The sequence below is a fragment of the Chroicocephalus ridibundus genome, chromosome 5, assembly GCF_963924245.1.
Source record: "Chroicocephalus ridibundus chromosome 5, bChrRid1.1, whole genome shotgun sequence".
NCBI lineage: Eukaryota > Metazoa > Chordata > Aves > Charadriiformes > Laridae > Chroicocephalus > Chroicocephalus ridibundus.
Genome location: NC_086288.1, coordinates 54,536,651 through 54,553,487, shown reverse-complemented (window position 1 = coordinate 54,553,487; position 16,837 = coordinate 54,536,651). Strand labels below are relative to the sequence as shown.

The window sequence follows — 16,837 nt, the reverse complement described above, 5'->3', positions numbered from 1 at the left end:
CTCAGGGACCGTTCTGCCTCAAGCGCCTTGGAGGGGACCTCAGGCTGTGGGCCGCCTGTCAAGGTGTACACACTTAGCCAGGAATTTGGTTTCTCACTTTTCTCTCTTGCTGTACTCAGTCATGTTCCTACGAATTTCAGCAGTGACTCCCCTGGGTGAGGAGTTTGAGTCAACAGAGCCCACTGGAGAACAATAAACATGGTAGAATGGGGCTATAGGGCAAAAATCACTGCATAGGCAGTCCTCAGCGCCACACTGGGAGGGACAGAGGTCTCATCCTGGTTCTCTTGGACATGAGAGCTGTGGCATGTTCACAATTGTTTGAATAATGTAGAGGTATGAACAGCGTACCTTCAGCCCTGTTTGTTAAAGGAGATTGTTATTCCGGTGAAAAAAAGGGAGTATAGAGTGGAAATCCTCCCACCAACCACCTGTCTTAGGGAGGGCTTCTTGGTGAAGAAGGGAGAGGTGCCTTAGATGTGCCTGAGTCCCCTGCCAAATGTGAAAGGGAAAACTGTAAATAAGGAGAGACCATATGGTGCAAGTTGATCCTATATAGAACAAACAAGGCTTCATACAAAGTGATTCAATTTCAGATGTGACTTGTTTTCAGTTTCACTAACTAAGGCTTTCCTATATTAACATTTCACTTGCACGTTCTTTTTATGCCGTTCTGATATTGCCGATACAGGTGCATAGCAAGGATGCCATTTTTCACTTTAGTTTTTTCAGGAATATGAAACAATTTCTACCAAGTGCCCACATTTGAAATATTCATAGATTTGTATGTACGACGTACTGATGGCCAAGTTCTGACTTTGGTTTTATTCATTCAGAATTTAGTGCTCCGTTGAAAAAGAGCTGGAGGATTGGATAGATACCTTTATCAAGTATGAATTCTGGTAGAGGTCCATTGCGAGTCTTCCAGATCTCAGGCCGAATGGTTCTGTTATACAACACCAAGCTCTGAAGTTAGCTCTTCCTTTTCTGCATAGCCAAAGAGGTGCTGTTAGTACTTGCCAATGAGCCTTTGCTTTGCTTAGTTTTTTTTTTCCCACCTTGTTGGTGGTGATGGAAAGGCATACATGTTGTGCTTCCGTGACTGCACAGAGCAGTGTCGGGATGAAAGCTAGCACTGCACAGAACTGCTAAATACAGACAGAACTAGCCATGTTTTTTCAAACCTAGAAAAATATTCTTAATAGCGGCAGGTTCCTTTTAGTTTCTTTTAGCTAAGGAGCACTGAAAAGAACAAAAGAATGGTGGAGAAGCATTGAAAAGGGATAGTTACTGCAACAAAGTGGGGTTTTTTTTTTTTGCAGAGTTTCAATGATGAAGCCTTTAAAGAGAGCGTTTACAGATGTTTGATTTCTTTCAGGTCCTCAGATTTTGGGACATTATATACGAAGTTGAATCTACAGCCTGGGATTTCCACTGTTATTGACAATTTCTACATTTGTCCCACCAACAAAAAAAAGGTATGTGGCAAAAAAATTACTTTTCATAGGGCAGCTGAGACTCAACTATGCAATGCTGCAACCATGTGAAGTGTGTTTTACTGGTTTTCAAAATATAGGGAAGTGGTTTTCACAAAGTTACAGGTCACCTTAGATGAATTTGTGACGAAAGGAAGTGGGATATTTATTCTTGCTGAATAATATAGGAAGGAAGAAATGCCGTGATGGAGTATGAAAACTTTTGAGGCCATTGACTCCTGGAAATGGAGGTTCCATGGAGCTTTCCACAGAAATGGAAGAGCAACTCCTGTAAGTTTCCACACATCCACCTAAAATTTTTGAACTAGTGTTCAACCTCTTCATCCTTTATGCACAATTTCAAAGTCCTTTGCATGTTCCTTAATATAAAGCATAGGGACTGGGGAGGCTGTCATTGAGAATGATGTTTATCCTGTGTAAAACCTTAATTAAAAATTAAAAAAACCCTCTCCTTGAAACTCTTTCTTAAAAACTGCTCCTGCATCATTACTGAGCCAAAAAGCTTTTCATGGAGCCTAGGAAGATTAAGTGGACTTTATAAGCGAGAGCGAAATCGACCCATTGAGTGTATTTACAATGGATGTTATATTAGAAGCAACAGGAAGAGCGATTATGAGGAAAAAACCCAATAACAACCCTTCTATGTCTGCAAAATGCCTGTGTCTTAAACAGCAAAAATTGTGAAGTACATTGTGAATAACAGAAGCACAGTAGGTCTTTCATGAAATAAGAATTTTCTCTTGATAAGGGCCTTTTAACCCCAGTGTAATACAAAAGCATTGATTTCATGCAGAGGCCACTGATTGGAAGGACAATGTTAGTTGTGTTTATCTGTCTGTTCTGCTTAATCAAAAATCAGTGTAACTCAGCGAGGCTGCCTGGATGGTTAAGTAGATATTTTATTTCTCTTGCAATTGTCACTGGAGTTTTTGCACCCAAGCTATGCTTATGCCTGAGCTCAGTAATATATTTTCAATTTGCTGCAAAGTCAGAAATTATTTTTTTGTTTCTTGAAGTGGAACTACCACCAAGCACAAAGGCTCTGTGTCTCAGAGATAAGATCTACTGGTGATTTCAAGTCCAAAAGAATAAAAAAAAAAATCTTCACCCATTTCAGCTTTGGGAATAAAAGCTAAAAGTAAGAGACAGATGAGAGCTCTGTGGAGGATTTTTTCCCAGCTCACCCAGCTCTAATATAAAAGCCTGCATAAGCACAGGGGGGCTAGTGACAATGTGGTTGTGCCAGTTGTCTTGAAAAATAAAGGGGGGTAAAGAGGGCTGAATTTCAAGCCTGAAGGACACACACAAAAACCAAAAAAATCTCACGTTAACCCTGTCTCAGAAAAATCTATATTCTGCTCAAGAAAATTTGAAGTTCTTAGAGATACAAAGCCTGCTTAGTGTAAACTATCACCATATTGGAATCCATTTGTTATACAAAGTCCCTTTGGGTAGTTGTTAAATACACTGGTTTTATGCAGAGGTTTTCTTCTATGAAGATGTTATTCAATAGCATACAAACAACAAAACCAGCCGAGCAGAAAGGACTTCAGGATTTAGGGCCTTTAAACGATGCCAGAGGGAAACATGTTTCTGTATGCAAATATACATACACACACACATACATGGTACCAAAATGGTGAAAGCATTGGAATTAAATTGCCAACAGCAACTGGTCTTTGAGGTGTTGCAGTCACACATGGCAAGTAAGGGAGAAGTCTACATGTGATAAGAACTTTGTCAGTCATAATGGCAACTTTTCTGGTGTTGGACACTGACTAAGGCTACCAGCTGATTTCATAAAAGTTATTTAGAAGGATGGAAGAAAATGTTTCCCCATCCATCCATTTCAGCCCATTTGCAATAAGGTGGGATAGAACCTTTAGAGCTCTGACTCCCTTTTCTGAGCTGAGCAAAGTCTCAGGGTTTCACTCATTCCTGGTATTACTAGACTTCAGATCATTATGGTATGGATTTTTGTCAACCAGTTCACATCTTTTGAAACGCGCTGAAAACGGAAACTGTGCTGGAGTGCTGACTGTGTGTTCTGGAACTGAGCATGCAGTTTGAATTTAAAGCGTAAGTAGTCCCATGCTACCAGTTAGCATTTAGAGACTGGGAATATGCATGAAAGCAGAGATCAAAGACGTTGATGGGTATTTTTTGAATACTTTGCATATTAAGCATTATTCTATGCCTTCATTCCGTTTACCCATTGTAAACCGCATCTATGGAAGAACTGGTACTGCAAATTTAATGCTTATACTTTCCACCTCAATGTTATAAGAGCATTAACCTCACCTGGTTTTAGCTCAGTGCAACTTAGGTGCCTAGTCAAGCCCTCTCCCTCTGCAGTCAGTGGAGAAACGCATGTACCTGCAGGCAGTTCATCCTATTAAAGTCATAGTTCTTTGTATTTGTCAGAGTAAGACTTGAATGATCTTGTGGAGGTTCTTATACATGATGTTGAGACTGTTGTGGGTCTGACCAGAGACTCACTGCAGCTTCCTACAAAGACATACAAAGAGACGGAAGACTATTTTGTTTTGGAATGCAATTAGATAAAATATTTGCTATAAAGTTCCAGTCTACTTCCTGGACTGACATTATTTCTTCAGTTTATCTCTGCCAGTATACCAGCTCCTGGAGCGACTTTCACTCAACACGCCTCCACTCTGTGAGCTGCAGTTATACCATTCAGACCAATGGACTTATAAGTGAGCTTTATACAGCAAATGTGAAGTTCCACGGAAAATTTTCAGTGCCTATCAATTGCTTTAGTTTGCATTTTCTTAAGATAGATTGAAAAGAAAAAAAAAGTTTATACATCTTATCTTCCCTACCCTGTAGTTTAAGAAGTCAAAATTCCACAGAATTGTAATGCTGTTTGTGAAGAAGTGCGTTAGCAGATGCAGAGGGTACAACAACATCCTTTTCACATAGTGCTCCATGGAAAAGAGACTGTATAAAAAAAGAACAAAATTGTAAGGTAAACTACAGGAATGCTGGGGGATTTTAACTAGCTGGTAGAAGCAATTTATAAACCCTACTAAATCTAGGCAAAGTGGCAGATTCCTTTTCTCTCACTCTTCGATGAACAAGTTGTGATGACTACTGTTCATGGGCCTAAGAGATGAATGAGGAAGGAATTGTATCAAGGTCGTTTCTACACAATCTTTTGTAGTCTGGGTCTTTTTCTGTCTGAATGCAGCAGAACTCTGATGCGGAACTTGAGTTGCTCTGGTTACTGCAGGACTCAAGCTACGAAACTCAGTTTTGACAAGAAAAGGTGACAAACCTCTGAGGGTAGAGCTTTAAAGGGCTTTGTGTATCACTCTGAATGGGCCTTTCTGATGAAATCATGGGATGGAGGTGCGAACTGCGGCTGTATTGTTTGGGATTCAGAGCTGAATTGCAGTCACCTGGCAGCACAAGTAGAAGACATTTGCACCTACCTGCAAAAGAACATGTAGGCTCCCCCTAAACGCTATACAATGGAGTAATAGGCAAGGTAACCCTGTAATTAAGAGTTCACACTTCCTAAGGGTACATTAATATTTGCTTTGCATTCTGGCTGTTTTTAGTGTAGTATAAGCCCGCAACCGAAGACACTGAAACTGTTATTCTGACATGGTTTTGGAAAGTTGTAGAGTAATGAAGGTGAGTTCTCCTATGTAAGCTCTCTGATGCAAACTTCTCCATTTGAAGCACTTTTTCATTGATTTGTGACATAAAATAGCCTTACTCTGTGCAGGCCTTGAAGTCCTGTGCATTGATAAGGGATTTTCCTGCACTTTACATGGCAGAATTTACATAATTATATCCTTTTCTGTAATTACTCTATGCCAATAGTATCAAATAGTGCAGGCATCCCATAATGTACCATGTGGGGGAGATAATTTGATTTGAATCCTCTGTTTTTCTAAACAGCATTATAATTGTGATTTGGAAGTGATGCACATGTTTCATGGAGTATGGAATTATGCTTTCCATAGTGTCAATCTGGAGTCAGCTGAACAAAGTAAATTCTTTCTACAGAAGGCAAAAGTTAGCAGAATTCATCTAAGAATTTAACATTTTTATAGGGCATATGTGCTGTTTGGTGTAGAAATTACACATTTGCTTTAATTCTGTTTGTATAATATTGCGGGGGAGGAGTTGAATGAACACTGATCTTTTCCCACATTCAGCGCATATTTTAATTTTCATTGGTGCTAATGCAACTGATGGATCCATCCTTCTGTTTATGTGCTTCTGGAAAAGAGGCAGCTAAGCGGTGTACATTCAGGCTTTTCATATTAAGAGAAAATAAATTTTGATTGTGCATACACTGACTGATTAGTTAAATGGGTTGAACACTTACATTTCCCAGCTGTCACAATAACCAATAGCTGCATGTTTTTCAGAACTAAAAGGCAAGATGACAAACCTGTACTCTTGCTTGACAAACCATGCAGAACACTTAAGATAGTAATAAGGCTATATGCTATCCTGTACAATATTTTAAATCCTGATAGCTTAAAATAGTATAAATTACACATGATCACAAAAGGGTATTTGCCACAGCTATAAAAGCATTCCCAAGATGCAACTGGCTTGAGCAATGTTTGTAAGCACTTACAGGTAAATGCAGTCCTACAGCATTTTGACATTCGTCTTTCAGAGGAAAACAATTGGTAGTGGAAGTTGTCAAAATGCAGTATGACTACATTTAGTTGTAAGGAATAATTCTACTCAAGTATCAATTTCCTTAGAGACCGTACCAGAACATCCACGAACACAGAGAGCAGAGTTATCCTACACTTATATTAGTAGAAGTTGTCAACTATGGAATATTCCTTTCAATAACCTGAGTAGTTACTTCAGGAAGATTTCACTGTGAAACTGCAGAATATGGGTATGTTGTGATGCATCATCTCTCTACCATGATGCATTCTTTCCTTATAAGCAGTATCACCATTCAGTTTTATTCTAGTGATGCACCACCAGAGCACTGATGTAACCTGACAGCATCATTTTGCTTAAGACTTCTGGCTGGGACTGTTCAGTTCATCTTCAGATTTTCCAAAGGCTTCCAGAAGTATGCCCAGTAATCAAATTTTTTTTCCACCCATAATTTGCTAGTAAGTGGATTGCTGTGAGAGGCAGTCCTATGCAGAAATCCCAGATTTTATTCATACACACATAGCTGATGAACAGTTTCCTCGTTGACAGCCAGGAAGCTATTAAATGTGAGTGGAGCTCAATAGATTAAAACAGAGCTTTCACTGAGCGGTTGGCTAGCAGTCACCATCTACAGCAGAGGTCACCAAACCCAAGCCATACAGAGCGAAGGTTTGATGGGGTGTGAGTATGTATATGTGGAAAAATATGATAAATCTTTGAGAAACAGAGAAACAGTTGAAAATTAAACATATATATGGAGCGATCACGAGGAATCTGGGTATTAGAAAAGTATTTGAGCTATTTACTGGCTAAATGGAGGCAAGGACCTTCAGCATTCCCTGTCTGACTGATTCCTGCTTTGTTTGAGAAATCAGGGCTTTTTCATATGTTGTATGTTAACAGGTCTGCATCAAGAATGTGTAACTCTTATGTAATTTTCATACTCTATGTAACACCTCCTGTCTTAAAGAGTAGACTATGAATGCATTTTTCTGTATAGCGTGACAGAGAAAGGTTTGGTTTCCTTTCCACAACAATTTTGCTGATGCTTTCTGTGCCTTTCCTTGTCCTGGTCTTCTGTGTATGGAGCTAGAAAGGAATCCCAGCTCTTCTTGATTAGGTGCATTTTTGTCTTTGAATACTTTTTTGCATGCATGTCTACCTCTGCCTCTAAATCTTTTTGTTTCAGTTCTGCTCCCTTTGACCTATAAATTTTTTTATAGTCCAGCATCTGGAGTAGACTTGGGTCAAGGGCTACACCTTATTTAAAAAAAGAAAAATGATGACCCTCAAAAAACCCCAAATCAACAAACCTGGCTAACAGTGCAAGCGAACAGTAGACTGCCATGACTAGTGTGAAGGTTTAACATAGTATGTAGGATAATTACCCATCAAGGTAGAGGGTGTGTGGGCTAAATGGGTGCACACTTGAACAGACATTCTGTGTTATTGTTCTATCCTATAATTTATTCGATGCTTAATGTAGAGTTCTCAATTGAAGTTTTTGAGATTGACCTTCTGCTGTGATTTTGCAGCCTAATGTACAACTTTTGCATTCTTTTGTGCTCAGGCATACAATTATTCTACGGAAAAATAGTCCTGTCTTTACTGCATGCTTATTATAGATTCTTTTGTTCTGTTTTTATGAATTTCCTGTCTAAAACTCATTAATCATAAAAGCAGACCAACAACTACCAAAAAGCTGTAATGTTAAATTAAGTTTACTGTAGTGAAGCCAAAAATAAAAAGACTAGTTGGTGGGAGTACAACATAAAAAAGATTTATGTGATAATGGAAAAGACCTGTGAGCAAGTGTTAAGAGACCATTGTGCATATGATTCTGCACTTGAGAGACATCCATTTCCCTCCTGGTAATTCTGGGAAGAGAAGGAATCCAAGCATCGTATTTTCAGCAAGGTTTTATTTCCTATTATGATGAGCAGGGGTCATTGCTTGAAGAAATAGGAATAGTCAATCAAGAGCACCGAGTAGAAAGCAGGTCTGAAGCTACCCTCGCTACCTGCAGCGATGTGTGCTGCTGAGCGGGTGGCTGGTCGGAGAGGAGCCATAAACAGGAAAGCATAATGTTCCACACCAGAGGGGGTTTAAGATCTGGGATTTTGAGTTGGTTTGTCTGAAAAGAAGGGCAATTTTGCAAAATTTAGACCAGGCTCTGTCATGTCAAAGCTCTTTATTTTAAAATGTAGATTCTTATGCTTAGGCCCAAATCTGAATCCTAGCCATAAGCCAGAGGAAAATATAGAGGCGTGGTGGTAGATTTGCAGTGCGGGACAGTAGGCAGGTCATGTGTTTTTCTTGTCCAGCCTGCCCATGGGCTCATCGACCTGAAAGTACTTCTTGATTCCTCCTCTGCTTGAGATAACAACTAGGGAGAAAACGAAAATCAACCGATCAACCAAAATTGTCTGCGGTAGGTCTCTAGACATGAGTGAGACCTAGGCTTTTGTCTGGCATGGCAGAGACTTGTGTCCTACCTAGAGCTACAGCTGTCTTCTAATCAGTAGCTATGAGGATCATGCCTGTCTTTTTTGAAGGCTATACATTCCCATGAGAATATTATCCTGGAAGATTTTCTGATGCAATATGGAGCTTGCAGAATTAAATATAAGGAGGAAGCAAATTATAATATATGAGATAGCATCCAAAGGAGAAGGTGTCCATACGAAGAATGGACAGTTACCGATTCAGGGTTGCATGAAATCTGTGACAGATAAAACCAGAAAGGAAGAGGTGGTTATATCAGCGGTGCTGAATCTTTGCAAAAGGAAAGAGAAGAAAAGAGAGAGAAACTAATTGTAAAGAGCAAATGGTAAAGGATTAGTAACAAGCATCTTACGGTACTTAATCAGTATTTAATTCGTTGCCCGCTATGTCAGGATCAAATGGGTACAGATAAGTCTACAGAACAGAGTGAGGTTTCTGCTAAAGTGGCATACACAAGATGATGTTTTTCTGTGATTAATTTGGATTATTTATATCTATTGCAGTTATCCTGTGTGTTTAGATTACTTTCGTCTAATAATTTACTGAACATCACAACATGCCTAGAGGCATGTATCAACGTTCCCATGTTACAGAAGGGAGGAAATTGGGAACTCTTTCATCTTAACTCAGAGTCTAACTGCAGCAACAACTAACCAATAGGACAATGTTAAGGAGGTTATATGAAAACTTCTAAACCGTCTTTGAAGAAAGATGAGTAATACCGTTCAGGAGGTCTGCAAGGACAACATACAGTAGGCATATTCCCCAGACAGCCCAAAAATAATGGTATAGAGTGTTTGAAACACATCCATCATGCTTGCTGATGGACCTTCTGAATCTCCTGGAGACCTGTGCATTTCCTCCTCATTTCCCCAATGATGGAACAGCAGCACGAGTCCCAGCTTCCACGCTTCATGCTCTGCTAGCGTTTTCCAATCTACTGATGTGTCACATTCTGCTTCTCTTCACTGCAGCTGTTTGACTTCCCTCCACTCATTGCTGACCACACAAACTCCTCTGGCTCTTTCAGGAGCAGAGATGCAGCAGCATTTTTTTTCCCTGGGGTCAGCATGGAAGCACGGTAGAAATGAGCAGGGTTTAAATTGCTACCACAGCCATTTTGCAGGGCTGGCAGCATCTCACCCCACTGAGAATCCCGTGGCTTCTACCTCCCTACACTGCTGGGAGCGAAACTGCCGCTTAAACCAGTCAGCTGCTGCAATCTTGCTGTCACAGCACAAATATTTGTACAGGACTCCTAAACTACCATGAATCTCACTGTTAAGTACACCAGTGATTTTGTTTATTCCACTCTCTTTGTGGCATTTACTAGAAGGGATGAACGTAAGTGCTTACCAGTTTCTAATTCTGAAATGAGCCCTGATTCCAAGTGGCCCCAGCACCCTGCAGCAGAAAACTTCTACTGAAAAGGCAGGACCTGTGTGACAAATATGTTTTAATCATGTCATTCTCATGCAGCCTGTACACATTTATTTGAATATAGTCTTCAAAAATTAATGCAAACATAAAACAGAATTTTTTTTTTCCATTTCTCACTATGTGTTTCTGTCAGGCAGAGAAAGAATCTCACTTCTGGAAACTGAAGTCTCTTATGTTTAACTAAGCTACCTCTGAAGCCTTCTTGACAGTGGCCTCTTTCAAGCTTGTGCTAGAGACAGATTTTTTCCATCTGTGGGAGTAACTAATGCTGACATCCGTTCATAGCAGAAGATTGCTATCAGATGAATGGTGAATTCTTCCTAATTCCTGATTTGGTTTTGAGGAGGAATCTTCTGCAGCCTTGTTTTGTGTATAACCAGTATTTCTTTCCCCCATTTTTTTTTTCAAAATGATTTTTTGCAACCTTTCCATCACTTCTTTCTTTCCATCTCTTAATCTCTTTCCAGCTCTTTCTTGTTTTCCAGCTTTTCTTTCTTCCATTTCTCAGCATTACTCCTTTTTAAACCTCGCAAGTAATTTCTGGGCCGAATTAAACCTTTTTCTTTTACAGTTACAATTACTAAAAAAAAATATATATATTTAGAAGAATGTAGTTAATGGTCTATGTTTCTATTCAAAAATCATCATTTTCTTGGGATAATAAGAAAACTGCTGACACATCCCTGACTATAATTCATAAAATGAATCTCTTCAACGGTGCTAGTAGGATGATTCGATCAGGGAGCTGTTAGCCAGGAGACCTGACTTTAATTTCTATGACCTTGAGCAAGCCTGAGCCTCCCTGAAGCCTGACTTCCCATTGCCTCCCACCTTGTATTGTCATTTGCCTTGTGCAAAAACAGTGTGATGTGACATGATTTGACAGTCTACCTTGAGGTCAGATTACAGGGTTTTGCAAAAAGTACAGAATTATTCTGGTTTAGTTTCCTTATTTATAAACTTAAGACAATAATACTGAAGTCTACAGAGCACCTGTGATCCCTAAATAAATGCTGAGTATTTTTATGATCCCATTTCAAGGCGAATGCATATTTATAAGGTATTTTTTGTGTCACATCCCTGCAGTACTGAACAGCATTTTAAGATTTGCAGCATGCTGAAAATAATTGTTATAAATACGTTCCTATGTTTTTCAAGATTGTTTAGCATTTATCAGGCACGGCTGGTTCAGGACAAAGGTAGTAATTTGAGTATGATGGTAACATAAATGAGGAAATTAAACTACTTGCTCCAAATGGAACAGGATTAATTTCTACTGCATTGCTGGATCTACAATTTTTACAGGTTTACAGTCCTGTTCTCAGTCCTTTAAACAATATTACCTATCTGGACATTGAAACGGCATTCAGATTTGACTTTGAAATGCTCTCCTCCTTTTCCAGAAGACACTAAGTCTGCGCAAGGATATCTTGTGGAAAGGTCTGGTGAGGGAAGTGCCTCAGGTAGCACTGAGGGATTGTGGAGTGTTTATCTTGCAAAGCTTGGTGCCAGAAATGGACGACTGCTAGTTGCATAAAAGGCAGTGCTTTCAGTGTAACTATGACTACAGGAATCAGACCAGGATCACTGGGAATAAGCAAACATCTCCTGTCAATTTAAGATATTAAATGCACTGGTGGTGTTCTTCTTTAATGCTAATATACGTCCTGTTTGTTTCACTCAGCCACACCTGTAGACTAATTTTTTTCCACATTTTGTCACTTTGTAGGATTTTCTGTGTTTAAGTGCTTTTACAGTTTGTTTGTGATGCAGTGCAGGCAGGGATAAATTAGCAGGGCTTTGGCTAAAGGTTCGAGTCTGTCTGGGAGAATAATGTGCCTCGCACTTCATTCTTTCTGTGGGCTCTAGCAAAGGCAATGGTTCTCTTACTTGCTGCAGCTGAAGGGTTGAGAAATGCTCTTCTGTTCTGCAAGGTGCAGTAACACAGGAGCAGGAGATCCGGGCCTCCAGTTTTTACATCTTTGCTACGTAGAGCTCGGGGATACAGGGTTTCTGCTGCGCTTTGGGATGGCAAAGCCCAAAGGCTCCTCTGAAACTCTCCCATGCTGTATATTGTTGCAAGGTCCAGCCATAACTTTTCACTTGACTTAAGCAGACAAAGTCTATAAAACTGTCCTTTCTGAAATAAAATGCCGTTCAGGACGTAATAATGTTCCACTCTAATATTGCGTGGTATATTGTTAGACCATATTAAAACCACTTGTGAGTTGTACCCTGCCGTAAGATCTCAAAATTTTATACGCGTGTAGATGATTTGGTGTCTCCTGTTAATAGCTTTGGGAATTCTGAAGACGTTATAGGATTTCCCTTTTACAGATGTGGAAATAGAAAGATGTAAGTGACTTGCCTGGGGAAGAAATGAGAGAAATTTAATAATATGCCACACGTCTAAGCCAGACTCTCAGCTTGAAGCACAAAACTACCATTTGCCCCTCAACAAAATAATAGATTAATTAAATCAAATGCATTTTTAACAGTTCAGGGGAGAGTATGGGCTTGTGAAAGGTCTGTCAATACCATGAATATTATCAATAGTCAAATATATGAAAGCTTGTTTTTGAAGAAAAAGTCAGAATGGTTAATATTTCCAGAATGAATGACTGAAACTTGGGAAGTATTTTCAATGGTAAGACCATTATTAGCTTTGAGCAAGGACCAAGTAGATTTTGACACTTTTTTGTGTTATGATTTTGGAAGATTAAATAGAGAACACAGAATTTGATAAAATATTCTGCAATGCCTCTTCTAAGACTAAAGATGTGACTTATGAGCCAAATTTCTTAATAATTTTATAGAAAGCTAATCTGTGTTAATAACAAAATTTTAAAGCTTTTCTAAAGAGTTGAAGGCAATTTGAACTACATCTTTAAAAAGTTATACTTGGAAACAAAGAAGGGAGCTGAATTTACATTTAGAACCTAAATTTTAGACACTCTGTTGGAAAACAATGGCTCTGTGTTTCTGCTCAATGCATAAAATTCACTTTTTATTAACACTTATCTGCTATAAACCAGTTACCATGTAAAACATGGCTGGGTTAGGATAAGGTCAGAAATGCTTATCAATACTCTGAAAATTTCTGAAAAAATTATATCCTGGCTTACAGATGGAAATAAAGGACTTGGGAAAGAGTTGATGGAGCCGAGGTAAGGAAAAAAAGATGAGATTAAGTGAAATATTTTGTTTAAATTGTGACCCTCTTAAATGTAGTTTTTTAAAAGTATGTCAAAGTTTACTTGTAAAATTAATAAATACTCCTAATTAAAATGAATGTTCAAATTGAGAAATTGTCAAACTGTGCGTTGGAAAACATTGCCTGTGCCACTTCAGCATTTTCTGATCAACATTTATTTTTTCTGAAAGTGCCCTGGCATTTTAATAGCCAGTAAAGTGCCAGAATCTTATATATTTTTTTCTGCGATAGCTGGTAAATTTTTGACTTACAGCATCATTTATAACTCTGAGTTTATCTCAAGGCTATAATGTATTCTGCTTTACTTATATATTTTTCTCTCCGTGGGATTCTTTGATTCATTAATAAGGGGATTATCCTCTTCCCCCTTTTTTTTTTAAACTAAGATGTTAAGAGGCAAATTCATTAGGCTGATGCTCACAGTCTGCAGGTAACACTGCAGTGTTTTTCTTTTTTCCTGTATTCTGTGGTCCATGATTTAGGTAATTGCCAGTTATTTATCTTTTTTGAACATTTTGATAGCACACTGGGTTTTGTTTGCGGTGTGTTTTTTTACCCTCTCTCTTGTCTGTTCTCTTTGACTGGAAAAATTACTGGAGCTTGGCAGTGGCTGAGGCTGGACACTTTGCTGTTCCTTAATACTACTGTGCCACCTGCCACTGCATTTAAGCTGTGTTCACAAACATAAGCTAAATATCACCCAGGTAAAAACCAGAGAAGGGCTAAATCTCTAAATATTGATTCTAACAAATAAGTTTATTTAAAAATCATCAAGTGCTGCGGTGGCAGAACCCAGGAGTCCTCCTTTCTGCCTTTTCTGCAGGTCAGTTTATAAATTTCAGCTAACAAAATTATCCCCAGAGAACACTGAGGTTGTAAACTTGCAGTGACATCCACTGTGGTAGGAGCTACAGGCTTTTACCAGAAATCTCCAAAAAAAGGTCTATTCTCAAGGCTGTAGCCATTTTTAGTAGATCTTAGAAAGGTGAAGAATAACATGAGAATGCACAATAAATTTTCAGTCCACTTTTTAATCCAGTAAATCTATGTCAATAGCTGCACAGTAAGATGTTATTGTGCTTTTTCCCTAAAGGATTTGAGTTTCCAGTTTATTGTGATTTCTTAAGGAACTACAAAAATCAGGAGGAAACCTCCAATTTCAGCCTGCCCAGCTCTGTTATAGCATATTATAAGGTAATCGGGGCACTCCAGCTTGATGACCTTTCATCTAGGGCTCTTGTTTAACAATGTACAGTGCTGCAATCTGGGCTTTCATGTGATTTGAGTATTGATTTGCCAGATAGGGAGAACTGCAATAATAACCTGGGGAGGTCTAGCATCGCTGTGAACTGGTTTGCTTTCATTCCTTATGGCTCTAGGCAAGGCAGTCAGTTCCCAGGAGAGGTGGGCTGCTGGAAACGCCATGTCTCTCCCCAACTTTGCTTGTGTGAAAGCCCCGAAAAAGTGTTTCCCTGGTGTAACTGGCTCTCCCTCCAGCCTTCCTTTCCAGCTTATTTCCATTCCACTTCTCTTCTTATCCTCCCACCCTTCCAGTTGCAGATTGGCCTGGAGGGGGCTTTTCCTGGCACCCTCACCCCAGGAGCAGCCACATTCATCTCAGTATCTATTGCTGGGCAGCCTTGCACAGGCACTGCTAATGGCTGCAGCATTGGAAGCTGAGGGAGTTGCACGTCAGATGCAAAACTGCGTATCAGATGCAATTTTGGTCATGAATCACCTCAAAATGGTGCTCAGCTCTCATAATGTATTGTTTCTTTCCTTCGGACAAAGAAATGTGCTGGCATTATCTGGTTCAAATCTCTATGTAAATTAACTTCTTCCCTTCCTAAAGCTCTAGGGTATCAATCCAGTTCACACTGGGGTACCATGGTGATGGGTGGCTTCCAAATACCAAAGAGAATAAGTGTGTTAATGGTTGCTGTGGTGTTCTTAATCCCCTCATGATCCTCTTTATATGAGACTAGTTCTATGTGAAGAACCTATGATCCAGACTAAATACTCTTCATGTCAAAGGAATGACAATACGGGGAGTAGTGATGTCTCATGGGGTTGAGTTGATGACTGATGTCAGTACTCCAGGTTTCTAAAGCTATGTCACCAGTTGTCTTTGTAATCCTGGATATGTTTACTCGATCTAAAAGACTCTTTGTAAATGGGGTTCTTTCATGTGAAGGAGGTTTCTTACCGACTATTTCAGAATACAGTATATTGTCAATATTTGTTCATCGCATATAATGGCGGGTATGCAATATTTATAGTCTTCCCATAAGGATTACCGTTGGGAATAGTGGAGTCACAACCAATTGCCTCAGCTGCTACTTACAAAAGCCAGCTAAGTTACCATACCTTGGTTGGAATAATCTAGCCCTGTGTTAGAAGTATATTACCCAGCAAACACAATGCAATTGATGCCTATTTGAAGAGACCTCAGTCGTTTCAAAAGTCTCAGGAGACAAAATAATTATTTGTGTGGCTGAATGACTGAAGAAAAGAGAAGCTGTTTGTTATCTGAAGTAACAGGACAGCATATGTTTCACTGCAGTGTGGCTGGCAGCCTAGAGCCTTGAAAAATGTGTTCTTGTCTTCAGGGGAGCATAGACATCAACTTCGTGCATCTCAAGAGGTGTTAAAACAGCATCTGATGAGTCAAGTTGCAATAAAATGAGCCTTGCTAGGGAAGAGCAAGCAACATATTCAAAATTTTGTCAACTGCCATTTTACCTTTGCCTTTTTTAATCAGATAAAATCTGCTGCAATTTCTCACAAGTTTTCTTGAGCTTTAAAATAAAGATGCCCTGAGCTATTCTCTATCTCTCACCCAACCATTTTGAAATTTTAACCTTAGAAGTGAAAATAAAATAAAAAGTTAAAATGCAGTCTGTATTTTTGTTTCTGTTCCCTTACCTATTAAAAATTACTGAGTTAGTCACCAGGGGAGAGACCTATGGAACCTGTCTTTACTTTGGAAAAAAGAATTGTCAATTTTTATTTTTATCATTTTGAAGAACACTTTTTACTGCCAAACAAATATCGTGAAGAGTCAATGCTGCAAAAGTACATAGTCCTAAATTTGTCACGTTCGTGTTCAGATATGCCATGCCATCTGTCTTCGTGGTTGTAAGAAGCTTATTAGACGTAACCCTTTGGGTAGTTTAGAGCTTGTATTTTGTGGTAGAAGATATCAGTGATGCCCACAGTTTTAACACCCTCACTCTGGTAAAGAAGAAAAGATGGTAATCATTAGAGACTTTTTATACCCAGCAGCTTGCAAACATTGTAGAAAATAGTCAGTCCTTGTACAAGATAAAGCTGAAATGTGTGTGAAATGTTTTTCAAAGACCGTATGTTTTCTAGAAGGTCAAGCAATTTCATCACTGCACTTGGCAAGAATGAGGGACTTCATTTGCTGGTGATGAAAACAGCCTGGTAAAAAAGGGACTGCATCAAAAGAAGCGTGACCAGCAGGTTGAGGGAGGTGATTCTGCCCCTCTACTCT

At 39.2% G+C, this 16,837-nt stretch overlaps 1 protein-coding gene across 3 annotated transcripts in view; it reads left to right on the top strand.

The window, feature by feature from the left end:
* Positions 1-16,837, top strand: part of SORCS2 (sortilin related VPS10 domain containing receptor 2) — a 571,450-nt gene that overhangs the window by 322,712 nt on the left and 231,901 nt on the right. For all 3 annotated transcript variants that reach the window (XM_063335693.1, XM_063335692.1, XM_063335691.1), the window contains exon 3: positions 1,379-1,478. In XM_063335693.1, coding sequence (XP_063191763.1) covers positions 1,379-1,478 — 100 coding nt within the window. The remainder of the gene's footprint in view (positions 1-1,378; positions 1,479-16,837) is intronic.